Below are 17,399 nucleotides of genomic sequence, written 5' to 3'. Positions count from 1 at the left end.
TGGCTTGTGAGGTGGGCTTCTCTCAGCTCCTCGAACGAGTTCGTCATACCCAAAACTTGGAGTCTCAGGTTCGACGTGGTTATGGGGAGGTTGATGGCCTTCGCTATTTTGCGCGTGATCACCTCGAGGATGTCCTTGTCGTGTTTCTTGAGGTGGAGATAGGGGGTCGAGTACAGGATTCTGCTTGTTACGAAGGCATTGGCCAGTCGTAGAGCATCTTTGCTTTTCAGTCTCCCTTTCTTGTTTGAGACTCTGCGGACCATTCGGCCCGCCTGGTCTCCCACCTTTTTTAGCTTGTCGAGCGTGGTCATCGTTAGCTTACGCTCGTGAATGAAGAGGCCCAGGACTCTGATTTCCCGCCTCTCAGGTATTGGTTCAGATTCAAGCCGCAATTTTATCGTGTCTGTGCATCTTTTTGGGGGACGAATATGGACGAATTCGGATTTTTTCGGTGAGCAATGAAGGCCGCATTTTTCGCGTACTCATTTACAGCGGTGGCTGCCTCCTGCAAGCTGGCCTCCATTTCTCCCCAGAGAGCCTTGCGTGCTCCATATGGAGATGTCGTCCGCGTAAAACACGTACTGCACACTCGATATTTCCTCCAGGTGGATGGGGAGATTCTTCATTGCCATGTTGAAAAGCAGGGGGATAGCACCGCTTCCTGTGGTGTTCCTCCCGTACCTAATAGAAAAGGACGTCTTCTACGTTCTGGATTTTCACGTAGGCCTGTCTGTCTGAGAGGAAGCGTTTTGTATACTCGAACGCTTTCTTTCCAGACCCCGTCTCTGAAAGGTGTGTCAGGATCGCCTCGTGCGTCACATTATCGAAGGCTCCCTTCAGATCTAGAGCCACCACTATATTATCCCCAATCTGATGTTCTATCGGATTCAGTATCTCTCTGCTAAGCTGTAGCAAGACGTCCTGAGCCAATTTGGCCTGAAGCCGTACATAGAGTCGGCGAAAACTCTCTTGTTTTCTATATACTCGAAGAGTCTGTCTCTCACCATTGTTTCCATTTTGGATTTTAGCAAGGCATTTGACAAAGTTCCTCATGATAAACTAATATTTAAAATGAAAGAAACTGGCATTCCTGATATTTTAGTAACATGGATTAAGGCATACTTAAAAGACCGCAAACAGTTTGTTGAAGGGGGGGGGGGCGGGGACAACGTTCGGGCTCTCTCCCAGTTTCATCCGGTGTTCCCCAAGGAAGCGTTCTGGGCCCTCTGCTTTTCCTTTTGTATGTCAATGATATTGTTGAAGTTGTTAACCCACCAGTGTAAATTCGATTGTTTGCTGACGATTGTATTCTATACAGAGAAGTTACAAATAGGGAAGATCAATGTGACCTGGACAGTGCCTAAAACAACGTTTTCGAATGGTGCGACCGATAGGCATGATTCTGAATGCTGATAAAAGTGTTTATATGCCGATAAACCCGAGCAACCATACGTCATAGCTACACATATAAGTTAGACTCTCTCCCTCTTCAACAAGTATCCAACTACAAATACCTGGGAGTAACCATAAGTACATATCTATCGTGGAACTTGCACATAAACAATATCTGCTTCGCTGCATTTAGAAAATCGTGCTGCTTAAGACATATACTAAAAAATGCTCCTTCTAACATTAAGCTACTTTGTTATTCTTCATTAATTAGACCTAAACTCGAATATGCATGCATAGTGTGGGACCCGTATACTAAATCTAACGTAAAAAATCTGGAAAGAATACAGAGAAGAGCTGTCAGGTTTATTTTCAATAAATATGCAAGGTCTGACTCCCCAACCACTTTAATGGAGACAAATAAAATTGAACTACTTGAACATCGCCGAAGAAAGCTTAGATTAGAATTTATCAGTTATTACATAACAAACTCGGTTTGGAACCGTCATCATACTTAACGCCGGCACCAACCAGACAAACTCGTCAACACCATCACAGTTCCCTAACCCCTATATTCGCTAGGACAGACACTTACAAATTTTCGTTCTTTCCACGCACAGTAACAGATTGGAATCAGCTAGCTAATCCATTGTCCCATGAGTTTTAACCAATTGTTGCTATACTGTGTTGTCTTTTTTGAAGTGTTGCGTTTTCTTTCGTGCCTTGATTGACTTGTTCACCCATCCTGCTTGGACTCAGTGTCCGCAGTATTTTGTAAATAAAAAATAATAATAAAAATCAATTTTTCCACGCACGACGTGAGAGAAATGGGCCTGAGCTTCTCCGTATCTATGGCTTTGCCCGCCTTTCAGGTGAAAGTTATGAGTGCAGTCTTACATTCGGTGGGAAGAGGAACGTCTCCTGTCCAGATCGAATTAGTGTTCCAGAAGGGATTGGTACGCGTGCTCTGGTAGGTTTGCTAGGAGTTTTACCGTGATCCCGTCCCTTCCTGGTGCGGTCCCGCGTTTCATTCTCGCTAGGGCCGCCTTGTGCTCGCATATTTTGAAAGGTTCATCTAGCTCAACATTTTCGTTTTCACTGTACCTGTAAGCTTCTCCCTCTGGATCTTCGGTCGTGCTCAAGTACTGGTCTGGGAGCTTCAGTGCTAGCTGCGCCGTATATCCTTGAAAAGCGTGTATTGCTCTCTGCATGAGTTTTTGCGTCTCGATTCGCGTCTGGTTTGGATCTATAAGCACTCAGAAGAGACGCCATGTGTTTTTGCCAGACATCTGCCTCGCTGTCGAGTTGCACCTCGCAACCCAATTAGCGTTCGCGAGTTGCGCCGCGTATTCGCCGCCTCTTTAGTTATCGCCACGATCCGGGTTCTAGCAGAGCAGGACTTTCTGGTAGGAGTGATGAGAGTCGGGGATAATCAGAGAATGAACGGTTGTTAGAGCCGGAGAAGCGAGGAGGGTATTCTGTTTCAAATGAGTCGTAGCCGCAGCTTTAATTTTCGAGCCTGCGATGACAGAAACGGAAAATGTGGCCTCGGTACCCGCAGTAATACCAAACAGGGCAGGGTGGGCGCCAGGTGGGGAAGTATGTCGGCGCCGCGGCAGGTTGTGCCGATGCGGCGACATGATCAGTGGTAGGCGCCGGTGGCGTATGCGCTCCAACTGCAGGCGGCCAACCTGGGCGTACGTTGGCACATGACAGGTGGTAGGAGCGACCGGTGTTGGGGTGGAAGAAGTCATTGAGGCCAGCTCTTCTTTGACACTGCTACGCTGGACGGCATTTGAAGGATGTGGCTCAGATTCAGGGCGGCACAAATTACATTGAGCCGAGAGCTCTTCAGGAATTAATCCGCGAATAAGCGCACGGAGGTCAGAGTCGGCAGTGGAACCAAATGAAGTGGGATCAGGCTGCAGGCGTTCGTCAAGGCGTTGACAAGTCGATATGATGGCGTCGATGGTGGTAGGGTTCTGCACGGCCAGGGCGTTAAAGGCGAGTAACCCAATACCTTTAAGGACGTGCCGAACCCGCTCTGCCTATACATTAGAAGTATAGGTCTTATTGGACTGCTGAATTCGAGCATCTAGCTTCTTCTTGGCGGATTACGATCGAACAGTAGGAGCGCAGAAAATCTGGCGTAACTTTTGTTTGAAGGTAACCCAGTCTGGAATCGTCGTTTCATGGTTTCGGAACCACGTTTTCGCCACATCCGTCAAGTAAAAGGACACATTAATTAGTTTAAGAGAATCCTCCCACTAGTTCAAAGCTCTGAGCCGGTCGTAGCTGTCAAGCCAGTCATCAGCGTCGTCGCCGCGCAGACCGGCGAACATCTGCGTGTAACACTGACGGCTGCTCACAGCCCAAGTGGCAAGGGGAGCTGGGATGGATTAGGAAGAACCCACAACATGCGGCGTGGCCCTCTTGGGTTATGACGATGCTGGTCGGGGGCAAACGGCGGCCGGAACGGAGCTCCAGGTATATGCAGGTGACGAAGCAGCGGGAAAATCAAGGCGCACCTCCACCTGTAAGGTTGGGCTTGGCGGATCAGGTTTATTGCAGACCTGAAACCCTGGTCGCACACTCAGCGATGACAATGGGTATCTACCAGAGGAAGCAGGATGAAGATGAAGCAGCGCGTTCACTCGTGTGAAAGATGAAGCGCCATACAGTGCTCACAATATACATATGTATGTCAGCACTACGTGACAATTTATATATATATATATATATATATATATATATATATATATATATATATATATATATATATATATTTGTCACGTAGTGGTGACATGCCCGGCAGTCGCCAGCGAAGACAATGGGGTTGCATTTGAATGAAACGCTTCATTGGTCTGACTTGAGCCCGCAAAAGAACTAAGCGAATCGGCGGCGGCGATAGCATGGTGCTCGTTGGTTGTTAGACGAATAATACTCGTCAACGCTCAACTGAAAGGCGGCATATATATTGTCACGCCACTGACGACGAGGAAGGATTGTGCTGGTCTGGGAGAAGAAGAGGAGAAAGCGTTGGTATCTGGGGGCTAGTAGGCTTCACCTTATCCCACTGCCATATCACTGTAAATAAACACGCCTTCGCTATTTCACCGTAACAACTTGGTGAAGGTGCGGGGTAAGACTACGTATTCGGCTTAAAAAATCGCACCACCCACACACACTTGCGCACTACACACACCCAGTGGCCGCAACGCCTCTCCACACACCACAAAACGTTGAAGAACGGTCATATTCAAACATCACTTAGCGTCCCAACAAGCGCCTAAACTGATTACTCATCACAGACACAGTCGTACCTGTATCCACCAAAGCTAATGTATACACACCATCAATGGACACGCGAGCAATATAGTTGGAGGGATGTTGGCACACAGCACATTTCCAGTGGCCTCACCCCCATTGGTCGCGCTGGTTAGTTTTCCTGCTGAGGCGACATGGAGCGCCGCCGCGGTGATGGTGAACGACGCGCGCGGAAGGCGGGTGGAGGAGTAACACTTCTATCAGATGCAGGGGAGTGGTCGCGGAGATTCTCGTTATGAATGTTGCGGTAATACTCACACTGAGTATTTGATTGCTGAAAAACGGGACTGTATTCCCGATTGTTGGGTACTGTTGGAAGCGCCGGACGGTTATAGCGAGGTGGGAACCTACGGCGGCAGTACCTGGTGATGTGACCTTCGACGCCGCAGCGGTAGCATATCGGCGGGGAAGGTAGAAAATGATGTTGTGGATAAGAGCAAGGAACAGCTGGGCGCGTCGTAGGTTTGGCTGAATGCTCATACTGCTCAGGAATCTTGGTAGATCGAATGGAAGATCTATGTGCGCTTGAGGTGACGTCATACCTTGGGGCGTCAGGCATCGACGCATTCCGGTTGGCGAAATGCATAGGAGGATAGTCAATAGAAGCTGCAACTTCAGGAGCTTGTGCGAAAGGTTGCACTGTAATCGCTTGTGGTGGTGACGCCGGCCGTCTATATACCCTCTGGACAGAGACCTCAGCAGATTCGTGCTGGGGAAGTGGGTTGAGCCGCAGGAGTTCTTCTCGCACGATTTGCCGGATCGTCGACGGAAGATCTAGTTGAGCATGGTCATCAAGGCTGGCCACGGTAGGCACGTTGGCCAGCCGCCCAAATTTTGGCGCAATACGACGCGCTTTGAGAGCTTGAAAAGCGCGGATGTGTTTAATAACATCGCAGACGGTTTCAAGGGTGTCTTTGGCGATTAAAGAGTTGTACACGTCAGCCGCGATGCCCTTCAAAATGTGGCCGACTCTGTCTTCTTTGGGCACGTTGGAATTTACACATTTCCACAATCTGAGGATCTCTTCTGTATAAGTGGTACATGTTTCATCCGGCAATTGAGCTCTTTGAGCAAGGGTCTGCTCAGCCCGCTCTTTGCTCGGTACAGAGTCACCAAAACGCTGTTTTATCTCGGAGGCCAACCGTTCCCAAGTTGTCAAATTGTCCTCGATATTCTCGAACCAGGTCATAGCCGTGTGAGTTAAAAAGAAAACGACATTTTTGAGCATGGTGATAGGGTCCCACTTGTTGTACCGACTGACGCGTTCATAATGAAGTAGCCACTTCTCGACGTCCTCACCTTCTTCTCCTGCAAACGGTCGTGGTTCCCGGTAAGGCTGGCAGGGAGTAGAGCTGGAGGGGGCAGGCCTGTCACCAGCCTGACTTGCAGCGTCGCGGCTGGCACGGTTAGATTCGGTGTGGTCCATGATGGTTGAAAGCGGTGGCAGTCCACCAAGGCGGCGACGACGTCGAAACTCCAGTTGGTCATGCTGCGCCGTACTTAGAGATCGAACGGAGCGCCTTCCACCAAGTTGTTACGGTGAAAGAGCGAAGGAAGACATTACCGAAGACACAGTAGTTCCACCTTTGTCTGCCATGTTCGTCCCCGTGTCCGCTCCGCTTCTTGACCATATTTCATTTCAGGCCGTGGTGCACCCAGTTCACTCAGCATGCCTGAAGAAAAATGTTATTATTCCTCACTGTATGATCTCTGTGCATCATGGTAGTGCCTCGTTATCGACAATCAATCCATCGTCCGAGCCCGCAGTTTTACCAACGGGATTGAAGCTTGCCTCCTGAGGACCCGATGAGCCCCACGATGTCGTCGCTTTGGTCACAGATGTTACGAGTGCCACCGTACCTCTGCCTGCTGATGAAACTTCGATCTTCTGCATGATCAGCGCAGATCTCAGCTCACCACAACGCCGTACACTTGTGGATATTCTTCTACCCTGTTCGCCTATTTTTGACTTTTCTCAAATAGTAGGCCCGGCCTCTCGCCCTGCACGTCGGACCCATCATACTATCGACACTGGCTCGGCTCGTCCCATTCGTCAAAAGCCATATCGCGTGTCCCCATCTGAGCGCGAAGTCATTCATGAGCGAGTGAAGGACATGATACGGAAGAAGGTGATACAGGAGTCATCTAGTCCCTGGGCTGCCCCTGTTATTCTTGTACGCACGAAAGACGGTTCGTGGCGATTCTGCGTCGATTATCGGCGTCTAAATTCTGTTACGAAAGAGAACGTCTATCCTCTTCCTCGCATAGACAATGCCCTCGACTGCCTCTCTGGCGCGTCCTATTTTTCTTGTCTTGATCTCAGATCTGGCTACTGGCAAATTCCAATGGACCCTGCGGATAACAAAAAAACAGCCTTCGTAACGGCAGATGGCCTTTATGAGTTTAATGTTATGCCATTCGGGCTGTGTAATGCGCCAGGCACATTTGAAAGCTTTATGGACACAGTTTTGCGCAGCCTAAAATGGGAGATTTGTCTTCGTATCTGAACGATGTCGTCATATTTGGGAAATCCTTCCAAGAACACAATGACCGTCTAGTACGCGTCTTGAATTGTCCGCACAACGCCACCCTAATTCTAAACTCGAAAAAGTGCCGCTTTGGAGAGCGCCAAGCGTTCGTCCTAGGACACCTTTTCAATGGTGATGGTGTAATGCCGGACCCCAGAAAACTGCCGCTGTTGAGTCTTTTAAACCCCCGCAGACAGTGAAGGAGTTGCGCAGTTTTCTAGGGTTGTGCTTGTATTTTAGACGCTTTATACATCACTTTGCTAACGTTGCTTACCCATTGACGTGCCTTCTCAACAAAAACTCCAATTTTGACTGGACACCAGACTGCGACGCGTCATTTGGTCAACTGAAGTTTCTTTTAATATCGAAACCCATCCTACGTCACTTCGATTATGCTGCAGTGATAGAAGTTCACACGGACGCTAGTGGAATCGGTCTCGGGGCAGTCCTTGTCCAACGGCACGATGAACGAGAGCATTTTATCGCGTACGCAAGTCGTACCCTGAGCAAGCCGGAGCGAAACTACGCAGTCACCGAACAGGAGTGCCTGGCTGTAGTTTTCGCTGTACAGCGTTCCCGAAAATATTTGTACGGACGGTCGTTTACTATCGTAACTGACCATCATTCACTCTGTTGGCTGCGGAACCTTCGAGACTCATATGGTCGCCTCGCACGCTGGGCCCTCCTGTTACACGAATATGACTTTGCCTTGGTGTGCAAAAGCGGGAGGCGTCATGCAGATGCAGATTATCTTTCTAGGATGCCAATGGCCGCGACTGGACCTGACGGTGACGATTTCGACAATTATATATCGACCCTCGAGCCAGCGTTCCCCGACAGCTCCGTTTGATCAAGTAGGCATTGATCTCGTAGGTCCGTTTCCGAAGTTCGTGGATGGAAATTGCTGGATTGTAATCTGCGTGGACTATCTCACACGTTACTGTGAAACCGCCGCTCTTACATCTGCTACGGCGCATCAGGTGCCGCTTTTCTTGCTGCTCTCAGTCATCTTACGACACGGGCCGCCACGAATTGTCATCACTGATCGAGGTCCACAATTCACTGCTGATGTTGCTGTAGAGCTCATGCGTTTATGCGCCGTAACTTTCCGACGCTCGACGCCATACCATCCACAGACAAATGGCTTGACTGAGCGCATCAACAGAACGCTTATCAACATGCTAGCCATGTATGTGGACGCAGGGCATAAGAACTGGGACACCATACTACCCTTCAGCACGTACGCGTTTAATACCGCCACGCATGAGACGACTGGGTACAGTCCATTTTTGCTGTTCTATGCCAGACCGCCACGCTACTCCCTGGATACTATCCTGCCCTTCACAAGTCGTGAAGACCCCTGCCTGGCTGAGACCCTCTGTTTCGCCGAAGAAGCTCGGAGAATCGCCCGATTATGGTCTGGTGCTTCACAAGAACGTTCTAAAGTGCGATACGATGCCAGTCACCGGCGGGTCACGTACTCTGTAGGTGATTTAGTCTGGCTGTGGCGTCCAATTCGGCGCCGTAGCCTACATCAAAAACTCTTGGCCCACTATGACGGCCCTAATGTGGTTGTCAAACGCATAAGTGATTTAACTTTGGCAATAGCCCGCCTGACAGCATCGGGTCGTCGGTCTGCCAAACCCGAAGTATGTTATGTTGCCCGCTTGAAGCCGTGTCAGCCTTGCACGACTCACGAACACGCCCAGAGGGCTTAGGCTGAGTAGGGGGGAAATGTTACGCCACTGACGACGAGGAAGGATTGCGCTAGTCTGGGAGAAGAAGAGGAGAAGGCGTTGGTGCCTGGGGGCTAGTAGGCTTCACCTGATCCCATTGCCATATCACTGTAAATAAACACCCATTCGCTATTTGACCGTAACAATATATATATTGTTGTAGAAGGCCTTGAACAGGACGCTACGTCATCAACAGTCAATGGAACGTTCTGCGATCAGTCGTGAGACTTGTGTCAGCAAAAGCACGGGCGTCGAAGCGAGCTTCGTCGTCATTTTTTTTTCCTCACCGTCACGCGCGTTTAACATGCTTGTCGTCGTTCCCTTCAGCATCAGGCGCTGAACATATCAGAGCCGAATACCTGTTTTACAACTTCCCCTGGGCGAAAAGACTCCATCCTAGCGGCTCATGGCGATGTGACGTTGGCCGGATCGTAGTAAGGTCTCAGGCGGTTACTGTGTAATATTTCACGATTGCGGCGACGGTGGTCAGTGGATGGCGTAAGGGGTTCGATGAGGTAGTTGATGGGGGATGTTTGCTTGACAATATGGTAGGGACCCTGATACTTTCTCATAAGTTTGGATGAAAGGCCGGGACTGGAGGAAGACACCCATAGCCAGACCAAAGAGTCTGTACGGTAAGGTGGAAGAAGTGCAGATTGATCTCGGGTGGTTTTCTGCTGTTGCTGGGCGTGAGGAATGAAGGACCGGGCAAGCTGGCGACATTCTTCAGCATAAGTTGCAGCTTGTGAAACTGTCGTGAATTCGGAAGAATCCGGTCGGTAAGGGAGAATGGTGTCCATGGTACAAGAGGGCTCACGACCGTACAGGAGGAAGTATGGCGAGAATCCGGTGGTTGCTTGTGTGGCAGAGTTATAAGAGAATGTGACGAATGGAGGAAAGCGGTCCCAGTTGGAGTGATCGCAAGCGACATACATTGCCAGCATGTCGCCCATGGTGCGGTTAAAACACTCAACCATTCGATTTGTTTGCGAATGGTACGCGGAGATGGCGCGGTTAACGATTTTGCATTCTAAAGAACAGCTTCAACAACTTCAGAACTTCACTCAGCAATTCATTGGGAGCCCCGTGGCGAAGCATGATGTGATGGAGGATGACGGAGGCAATGTCTTGGGCTGTAGCAGTTGTCAAAGGCGCCGTTTCGGCGTAGCGTGTGAGATGCCCAATTGCAACGATGATCCAGCGATTGCCTGTTGATGTGCTAGGAAGCGGGCCGTATAGGTCGATTCCAACGCGCTCAAAGGGCTGAGCTGGGAAGGTCAGCGGCTGCAGAGGAGCGGCGGGTTGGCGAGGTGGGTGTTTTCGGCGCTGACACTCTTGGCAGGACTGGACGAACCGACGAACATAACGGTACATCCCACGCCAGTAGTACCGCTGTCGCAGGCGAGTGAAGGGTTTCAATAAGCCGGCGTGGGCACACTGGGGATCGTCGTTGTAATGGGAGCAAATCACAGAGCGCAGATGGGTCGGAATTACAAGCAGCCACTTTCTACCATCCGGAAGGTAATTCCTACGGTAGAGGAGCTCGCCTCTGATTGCGAAATGGTGAGACTGGCGATAGAGAGCGCGGCAAGGAGGTCGTGAAGCGCGGCCAGATAAAAATTCCACGAGTGAAGCGATCCATGCGTCTTTGCGTTGCTCGGAAGTCATATCGGTGGGCATGTCGGTGGGATGTAGAACGAATATAGCAGGAGTGGCTTCAGACGGCAAGGGAGAACGTGAGAGAGCATCAGCATCGGCATGTTGCAACCAGAGCGATAGATGACGTTAATGTCGTCTTCTTGGAGCCTCAGAGTCCAACGGACTAGTCGACCAGAAGGATCTTTCAAAGAAGACAGCCAGCAGAGGGAGTGATGATCGGTGACGACATCAAAAGAACGGCCATACAAGTAGGCGCGAAATTTTTCTATTTCCCAGAGGACAGCGAGACACTCTTTCTCGGTGACGGAATAGTTTGCTTCAGCTTTTGTTAGGGTCCGACTGGCGTAAGCGACAACGTACTCATCAAAGCCAGACTTCCACTGAGCGAGTACTGCGCTGAAGCCGACGCCGCTGGCATCAGTGTGGATTTCCGTGGGAGAAGAAGGGTCGAAATGACGCAGGATTGGCGGAGTCATCAGAAGGTGGCGGAGTGTCGCGAAGGCATCATCACAGTGAAGAGATCAGGCTGAAAGATCGTGACTGGACAGAAGCTTCATGAGAAGGTCGATGATTGTGGCGAAATTGCGAACGAAGCGGCGGAAGTACGAGCAGAGGCCGGCGCAGCTTCGGAGTTCTTTCACATTAGTTGACTTGGGAAATTCTGCCACAGCGCACAATTTTGCTGAATCGGGAAGAACGCCATCCTTGGAGACGGCATGTCCGAGAATGGTTAGCTGCCGTGCTCCGAAACGGCACTTCTTTAAATTTAATTGGAGGCCAGCGTCGGTCAGGCATCGTAGAACTGTCTCAAGGCGCTAGAGGTGAGATGGAAAATCTGGGGAAAAGATGACAACGTCGTCCAGGTAACAAAGGCAAGTGCACCATTTGAGCCCTCTGAGTAGGTTGTCCATCATGTGGCAAGGGCATTGCACAGTCGAATGTGGCAAGGGCATTGCACAGTCCGAAGGGCATTACATTAAACTCATAGAGCCCATCGGGTGTGACGAAAGCGGTTCTTGGGCGATCGGCCTCTGCCATCGGCACCTGCCAGTAGCCGGAACGCAGGTCTATTGAAGAAAAGAGCCCAGCTCCCTGCAGGCAGTCAAGGTCGTCGTCGATACGAGGGAGAGGATAAACGTCCTTGTGCGTGATCATGTTCAGTCGGCGGTAGTCTATACAGAATCGGATGGAACCGTCTTTTTTCTTGACCAGGACGACCGGAGACGCCCAAGGGCTGTGCGACGGTTGGATCAGGTTGCGCTGGAGCATGTCGGTCATCTGTTCGTCAATAATGCGGCGCTCGGTGGCTGAAACACGGTACGGACGCTGGCGCAAAGGGACATGGGTGCCGGTATCAATACGGTGAGTAATGGTAGTTTTGCGCCCCAACGAAGGTTGCTAGGAGTCGAACGAAGCCGCGAAAGGTTGTAGGATGGCGACAAGCTGGGCTCGTTGTAAGGGCGTCAGGCCAGCGTCGATGGACCGGTGGCAAACTTGAATGGATGATGGAGTGGCGACAGGAATAGGCGTTATGGCGCTGATGTGAAGGCCGACGGTGGTGTCGACGAAGGGATAGGTGGGACTGGAATCGAGCAAAGCAACACTACCCAGTGACTGGCCACGGAGTAAAGTGGTAGGGCAGGGGCATGGGTTACAAACAAAAATAGCACTTGAGCTGCGAAAAATTGTCAGCACAGCGTGGGGTAGCAACACGGATTTTTGGTCATCGCATCGTAACGAGGGTGTGTAGATAACAGTGGCGTTGGAAAGAGCAGCACGATAAAGAGGCACAAGCACTGAGGAGAAAGGCGCAACGTCGGTGTCCTCTGCGACGTGCACGGTAGCGGCAGCAGCAGCGGATGCGTCGAAAGAAGTATCACTTAGGGGTGATAACTCAAGTTGAGCATGGGCGCAGTCTATTATGGCGTTATGATCGGAGAGGAAGTCCCAACCTAGGATGACGTCGTGTGATGAGCGGACGAGGAATTCATTCATTCAATAATTAATACTGTCAGCCTATGCAGGCTATTACAGGAGTGGAAATAAACAAAATTCACAAAAAAGGAGTACATTTCAACAACTACAAAAGTCTGACACCAAAATACAAGCAATACAGTGGACGTAGAACAGAACGTCAAATAATACAAAAAATAAACAAAACAAAGGGAAATAGATTATGCAGAGGGACAACTTTTATATAGGCGCGTTTTGTTCAAAGTATATTTTCAGGCTTTCAAAAAAGGCATCTAGAGTATTACTTCTTACAATGCAGTTAGGCAGCATGTTCCACTCGTTAATCACACGAGGAAAAAAGCTGAATTTAAAACAGCGGCACCGGAATATACATACTATGGTGATATCTTGATGGCTCATTGGGGTGTGCTGCAAAATAGTGTGATGTGTTAATCTTAAAGTGACCATGGATGAGAAGAAAGAGATACTTCAACCTTTCTATCTAAGTGTGGCATTCTAGGTTTTCGAGGTTGGCTGATTTGTACAATTCTGTCGGTGAATTGGTTCTTCGGTATTTATTGTAGATAAAACGGGAAGCAAATGTTTGCACATTTTCAATTTTTGTTTTGTTAGATGCGGTGTAGGGGTCCCACACAATTTTGCGGCATTCAAGTACCGGTCTTACCACGGTAATAAGTGAGTAAATTATATCGGGAGTTGCGCTGCGGATATTACGACCTAGCCCTCATATTACCCTATATGCTTTAGAGCATACATTATTTATGTGCGTATTCCAGCATAGGTCAGAACTGAAGGTCAAACCAAGATACTTGTGTTGTTGTACGCTATCAATTTGTTTACCTGCAATTTAGTAAGAAAATATCATAACATTTTTCTTCCTGGTGACAGACATGATTACAGATTTATCAGGGTTGAGTACCATTGGCCATTTAGCGCATCAGTTTTCAATTTCTTGTAGATTAGTGTTCAGTTCTTTTTGGTCACTTGCGGATTTGATTGTTTTGTACACCACACAATCATGAGAGAACAGTCTGACTGGAGCAGTGATTGACTTTGAAAAATCATTTATAAAAACCAAGAATAAAAGGGGCCCAAGACACTTCCCTGCGGCACACCTGAAAGCACTGGGGAAGAAGTTGATTCATAATCTTCTAGATATACGAACTATTTTCGGGAGTTGAGGTAGGAAGAAACCCAGCTTGTTATTCTGGGGTTTCTGAATATGGCGTTAATTTTAAGCAGCAACTTTGGATGGGATACCTTATTGAATGCTTTTGCAAAATCCAGGAATATTACGTCACTTTGGCCACGGCAATTTATTCCAACGGAAAGATCATGAATTGTTTCTATAAGCTGAGTAATTGTAGAAAGGCCTTTTCGGAACCCATGTTGAGAAGGATGAAGTATGTTTTTATTTTCAAGGTACGCCATAAGCTGTTTAAATACAATGTGTTCAAGCAACTTAGAACATGTACAAAGAAGAGAGATAGGTCGGGAATTATTGACACCAGATGTAGAACCACTCTTATGGATCGGAATAACTTTGGCGTGCTTCCAAGCGGACGGGAAAGACCCTGTGATAATAGATAGTTGAGAAACTTTCATGAGGTATTTGGCGACCCATTCTGCATATCGGAACAGAAATTCGTTTGGGATTTCACCGGGGCCTGGGCTTTCTTTACTGACAGTTGAAGAAGCAAGTTTAGAACTGCTTGCTCTGTGATATATATGTCTTGAACTGGTGGGCTGACAGGTGAGTCTATTAAATTTGGTGACAAACCATCGTCAGAAGTGAAAACTGAAGAGAAAAAAGAATTAAGGCTTTCGGTACGTTTTTGACTATAGTTATCTCCCACATCTTGAGTCTGCGCTGGATTAGCATATCGCCAAAATTTGCTAGGTGCCTCAGTTAAAACCTTTTTGAGTGTTACATTATAAAACTTATCCTTAGCCCCTTTGACAAGACGTTTAAGTTCTTTACTCATTTGGCTAATGACACTAGTCCTATTAGGATCAGACCTATTCCTGTTTGCCCTCCGTTTACTTTTTTATTTTCGTTTCGCATATATGATTTCTCTCGTGATCCAAGGAGATCTCTTTCTTGTACATTTTAGGTGCTTGGGAATAAATTGCTTAATACAGTGTTCTACCACGTTTGAGAAGTAAAACCATAGCTCGTCAACTGTAGTTCGGCTTTCGACAAGACACATAACATTATCAAATGAACGCTCGAGGTAGTCCAAGACAGCAACGTTATCAGCGGCCGCAAAGTTTAGAACAGTCTTACGAATGCTGTGTGAATAATCAGGTATCATGTCTAAATCCATTATTACCATTTTTTGATCTGATATACCATCGTGGAGTTCACATGTACGTAGATAGAGTAGCAGTTCGGAGGATACAAAACTAGGTCAAGGAGTGATGATGTCGTTTCACATATTCTGGTATAACCTTCTACAAATGGTGTTAGGTTATAACTAAATCCTCACAGCTAGCTTTATCCGTTGTACTAAAGGAGAGTGCATTACAATCGATATCTGGCAAGTTAAAATCACCTAAAAGCAGAATTGGGTTATCATGATTTAACTTTGTGTCCATGAAATGTCTCAGATTAACAAGCATATCTAGAGAGGAGTCTGGGGCTCTATAAAGACCACCGACAAACACCGAGTGGCTGTTCAACTTAATTTTAATCCATACTGATTCTATATTAGTTGGAACGTCTAACACACAAAATACTATATCGCTTTTAACCCTAATTGCCACTCCACCGCCTCTTTCTATTCTATCCTTTCTTATTATTGTATAGTTTGAGAGCGTGACCTCTGCATCTGAAACGTTCTGATGAAGCCAAGTTCCAGTTATCACCAAAATATGTGGTTCAGGCTCTAAGATAATACTTTCAATGGCGGCTACTTTGTTAACCAAGCTTCTGGCGTTTATGTTTATAATCTTTAGAGATACATTACAACAATTGTTGAGTCACACATGCTCGCTTTCTGCTAGAGCATTACACTTCACTCTCTCACCTGTGACTTCATCCCACATCCTAATTTTAATCTTGTCAAAGATTAATTTACCTTTCGCGCCGTTGCTCCTGTCCACAACTAACGAATCCCAAAGCCTTTTACGGATCTCAACAACCCTTTTGCAATAGTCTTCTGATATGCTCGTTTGTGTGCCCTTGAGCTTCTGACAGTTGCGCATAATTTTCATTTTATCTCTGAAATCTGATAACTTCAAAGTAACAGGACGGTGCTTACCCAATGTTTTCTTTCCTAGTCTATGAATTCTTACGATAGAATCCAGTTTCTGTCCAAGTTTTTCTCCAAATATATCATCATTCACCTTCTTCAGCAGTCTCTTCAGTTTCGCACCCTTCCTCTTTTACACCCCTAATTATGAGATTATTTCGACGGGATCGATTTTCAAGATCATCAAGCTGCTTGGAGATACTATTCATGTTGATGACTTGGCCATCAACAACAGTTTCTAAGTCAGCAAGCCTTTGTGAGTTCCGTCAAGACTAAAATTTGTTTTCGATAGTCTGAACCCTAGTATGTATTGCTAAAATGCGTGCGTCAGAAACTGTTTGGTAGTGCCGAATTTTTAAGATTTTGGACAATATTTCTTCATGTGTGCTAATAATTTCATAGCACATTTGTTGAGTAACAGGGCCTGGATTAGACTCAATGTCTCCAGCCAGCTTAAGTAATAAGAGTGCCATCGAAAAACAGTCACAGACACATTGCAGCAGCATATGTGGACACGGCAGCACTATTATACAAAGGTCGCTACGGAAGCCATACTTTTCGTCACCAACCTGCAGAAGTAAGGGTACGCTCCGTGACATTGCCACGGCCGTGCCACCATGTCTACTGAAGCAGGAACTTGCAGGAGCGCCTTTTATATTCACCGGTCTAGCTGTGCCGTGATGGCTCGTCGATGTCAGCGTGCCCGAAGATGGTGCGCTGTAGTCCTTGTCCGCGTGCCGAAGATAGAGCATAATGTCATCGGATGAAAATGCGCAGAACAAGCTTTACCCATGGAGCCATTGCGCTGAGTTGATTTCGTCAAGCTGCAGGCAGCATCCTTCAGCAGGGAGCGATGTCGCCTCACCGAAAGCGAAGAGCGAGCAGCCAGCGAACACCTGCACAAGTAAGGGTACGTTAGGCGACATTGCCACGGCCGTGCCACCGTGTCGACTGAAGCAGGAACTTGCAGGAGCGCCTCTTATATCCACCGGTCGAGCTGTCCCATGATGGCTTGTTGACGTCAGCGTGCCCGAAGATGGTGCGCCGTAGTCCTTGTCCACGTGCCGAAGATAGAGCATAATGTCATCGGATGAAGATGCGCAGAACTAGCTTTACCCATGGAGCCATTGCGGTGCGTTGATTTCGTCAAGCTGCAGGCAGCATCCTTCAGCAGGGAACGATGTCGCCTCACCAAAAGCGAAGAGCGAGCAGCCAGCGAAGACCTGCACAAGTAAGGGTACGTTCGGTGACATTGCCACGGCCGTGCTACGTCGTCGATGACAAGGCGGGCGGTGCAGGCGGTTAAGGATCGAATGCCCTGGGCGCTGGCGGTGCGAAGAGAAACGGCAGGAAGCGGCGTCATTATCTTTTTAAGTTTGCGACAGAAGGCGTAATTAAGAACTGAAACGGCTGCGCCAGTGTCTACAAGTGCTTCGACAGGAACTCCCTCAATGAATACGGTAATAATGTTGGCTGGTACGAAAACAGGTCTTCAGTTGGTCCCTGATGGCGTAGTTCTTGCCTCCGGAACT

The 17,399-nt window shown here is 48.1% G+C and overlaps 1 protein-coding gene across 1 annotated transcript in view; it reads right to left on the bottom strand.

The window, feature by feature from the left end:
• LOC146209952 (uncharacterized) overlaps positions 1-17,120 on the bottom strand; it is a 111,589-nt gene extending 94,469 nt beyond the window's left edge. The window contains exons 1-2 of the mRNA XM_084581536.1: positions 16,984-17,120; positions 16,203-16,491 (exon numbers count right to left, since the gene is read on the bottom strand). Coding sequence (XP_084437662.1) covers positions 16,203-16,491; positions 16,984-17,120 — 426 coding nt within the window. The remainder of the gene's footprint in view (positions 1-16,202; positions 16,492-16,983) is intronic.
• Positions 17,121-17,399: the final 279 nt, after the last annotated feature.

This window comes from Amblyomma maculatum, chromosome 1, assembly GCF_055883805.1.
Source record: "Amblyomma maculatum isolate TAMU_Amacu chromosome 1, ASM5588380v1, whole genome shotgun sequence".
Classification (NCBI taxonomy): domain Eukaryota; kingdom Metazoa; phylum Arthropoda; class Arachnida; order Ixodida; family Ixodidae; genus Amblyomma; species Amblyomma maculatum.
This window is presented reverse-complemented; position numbering and strand designations above follow the sequence as displayed.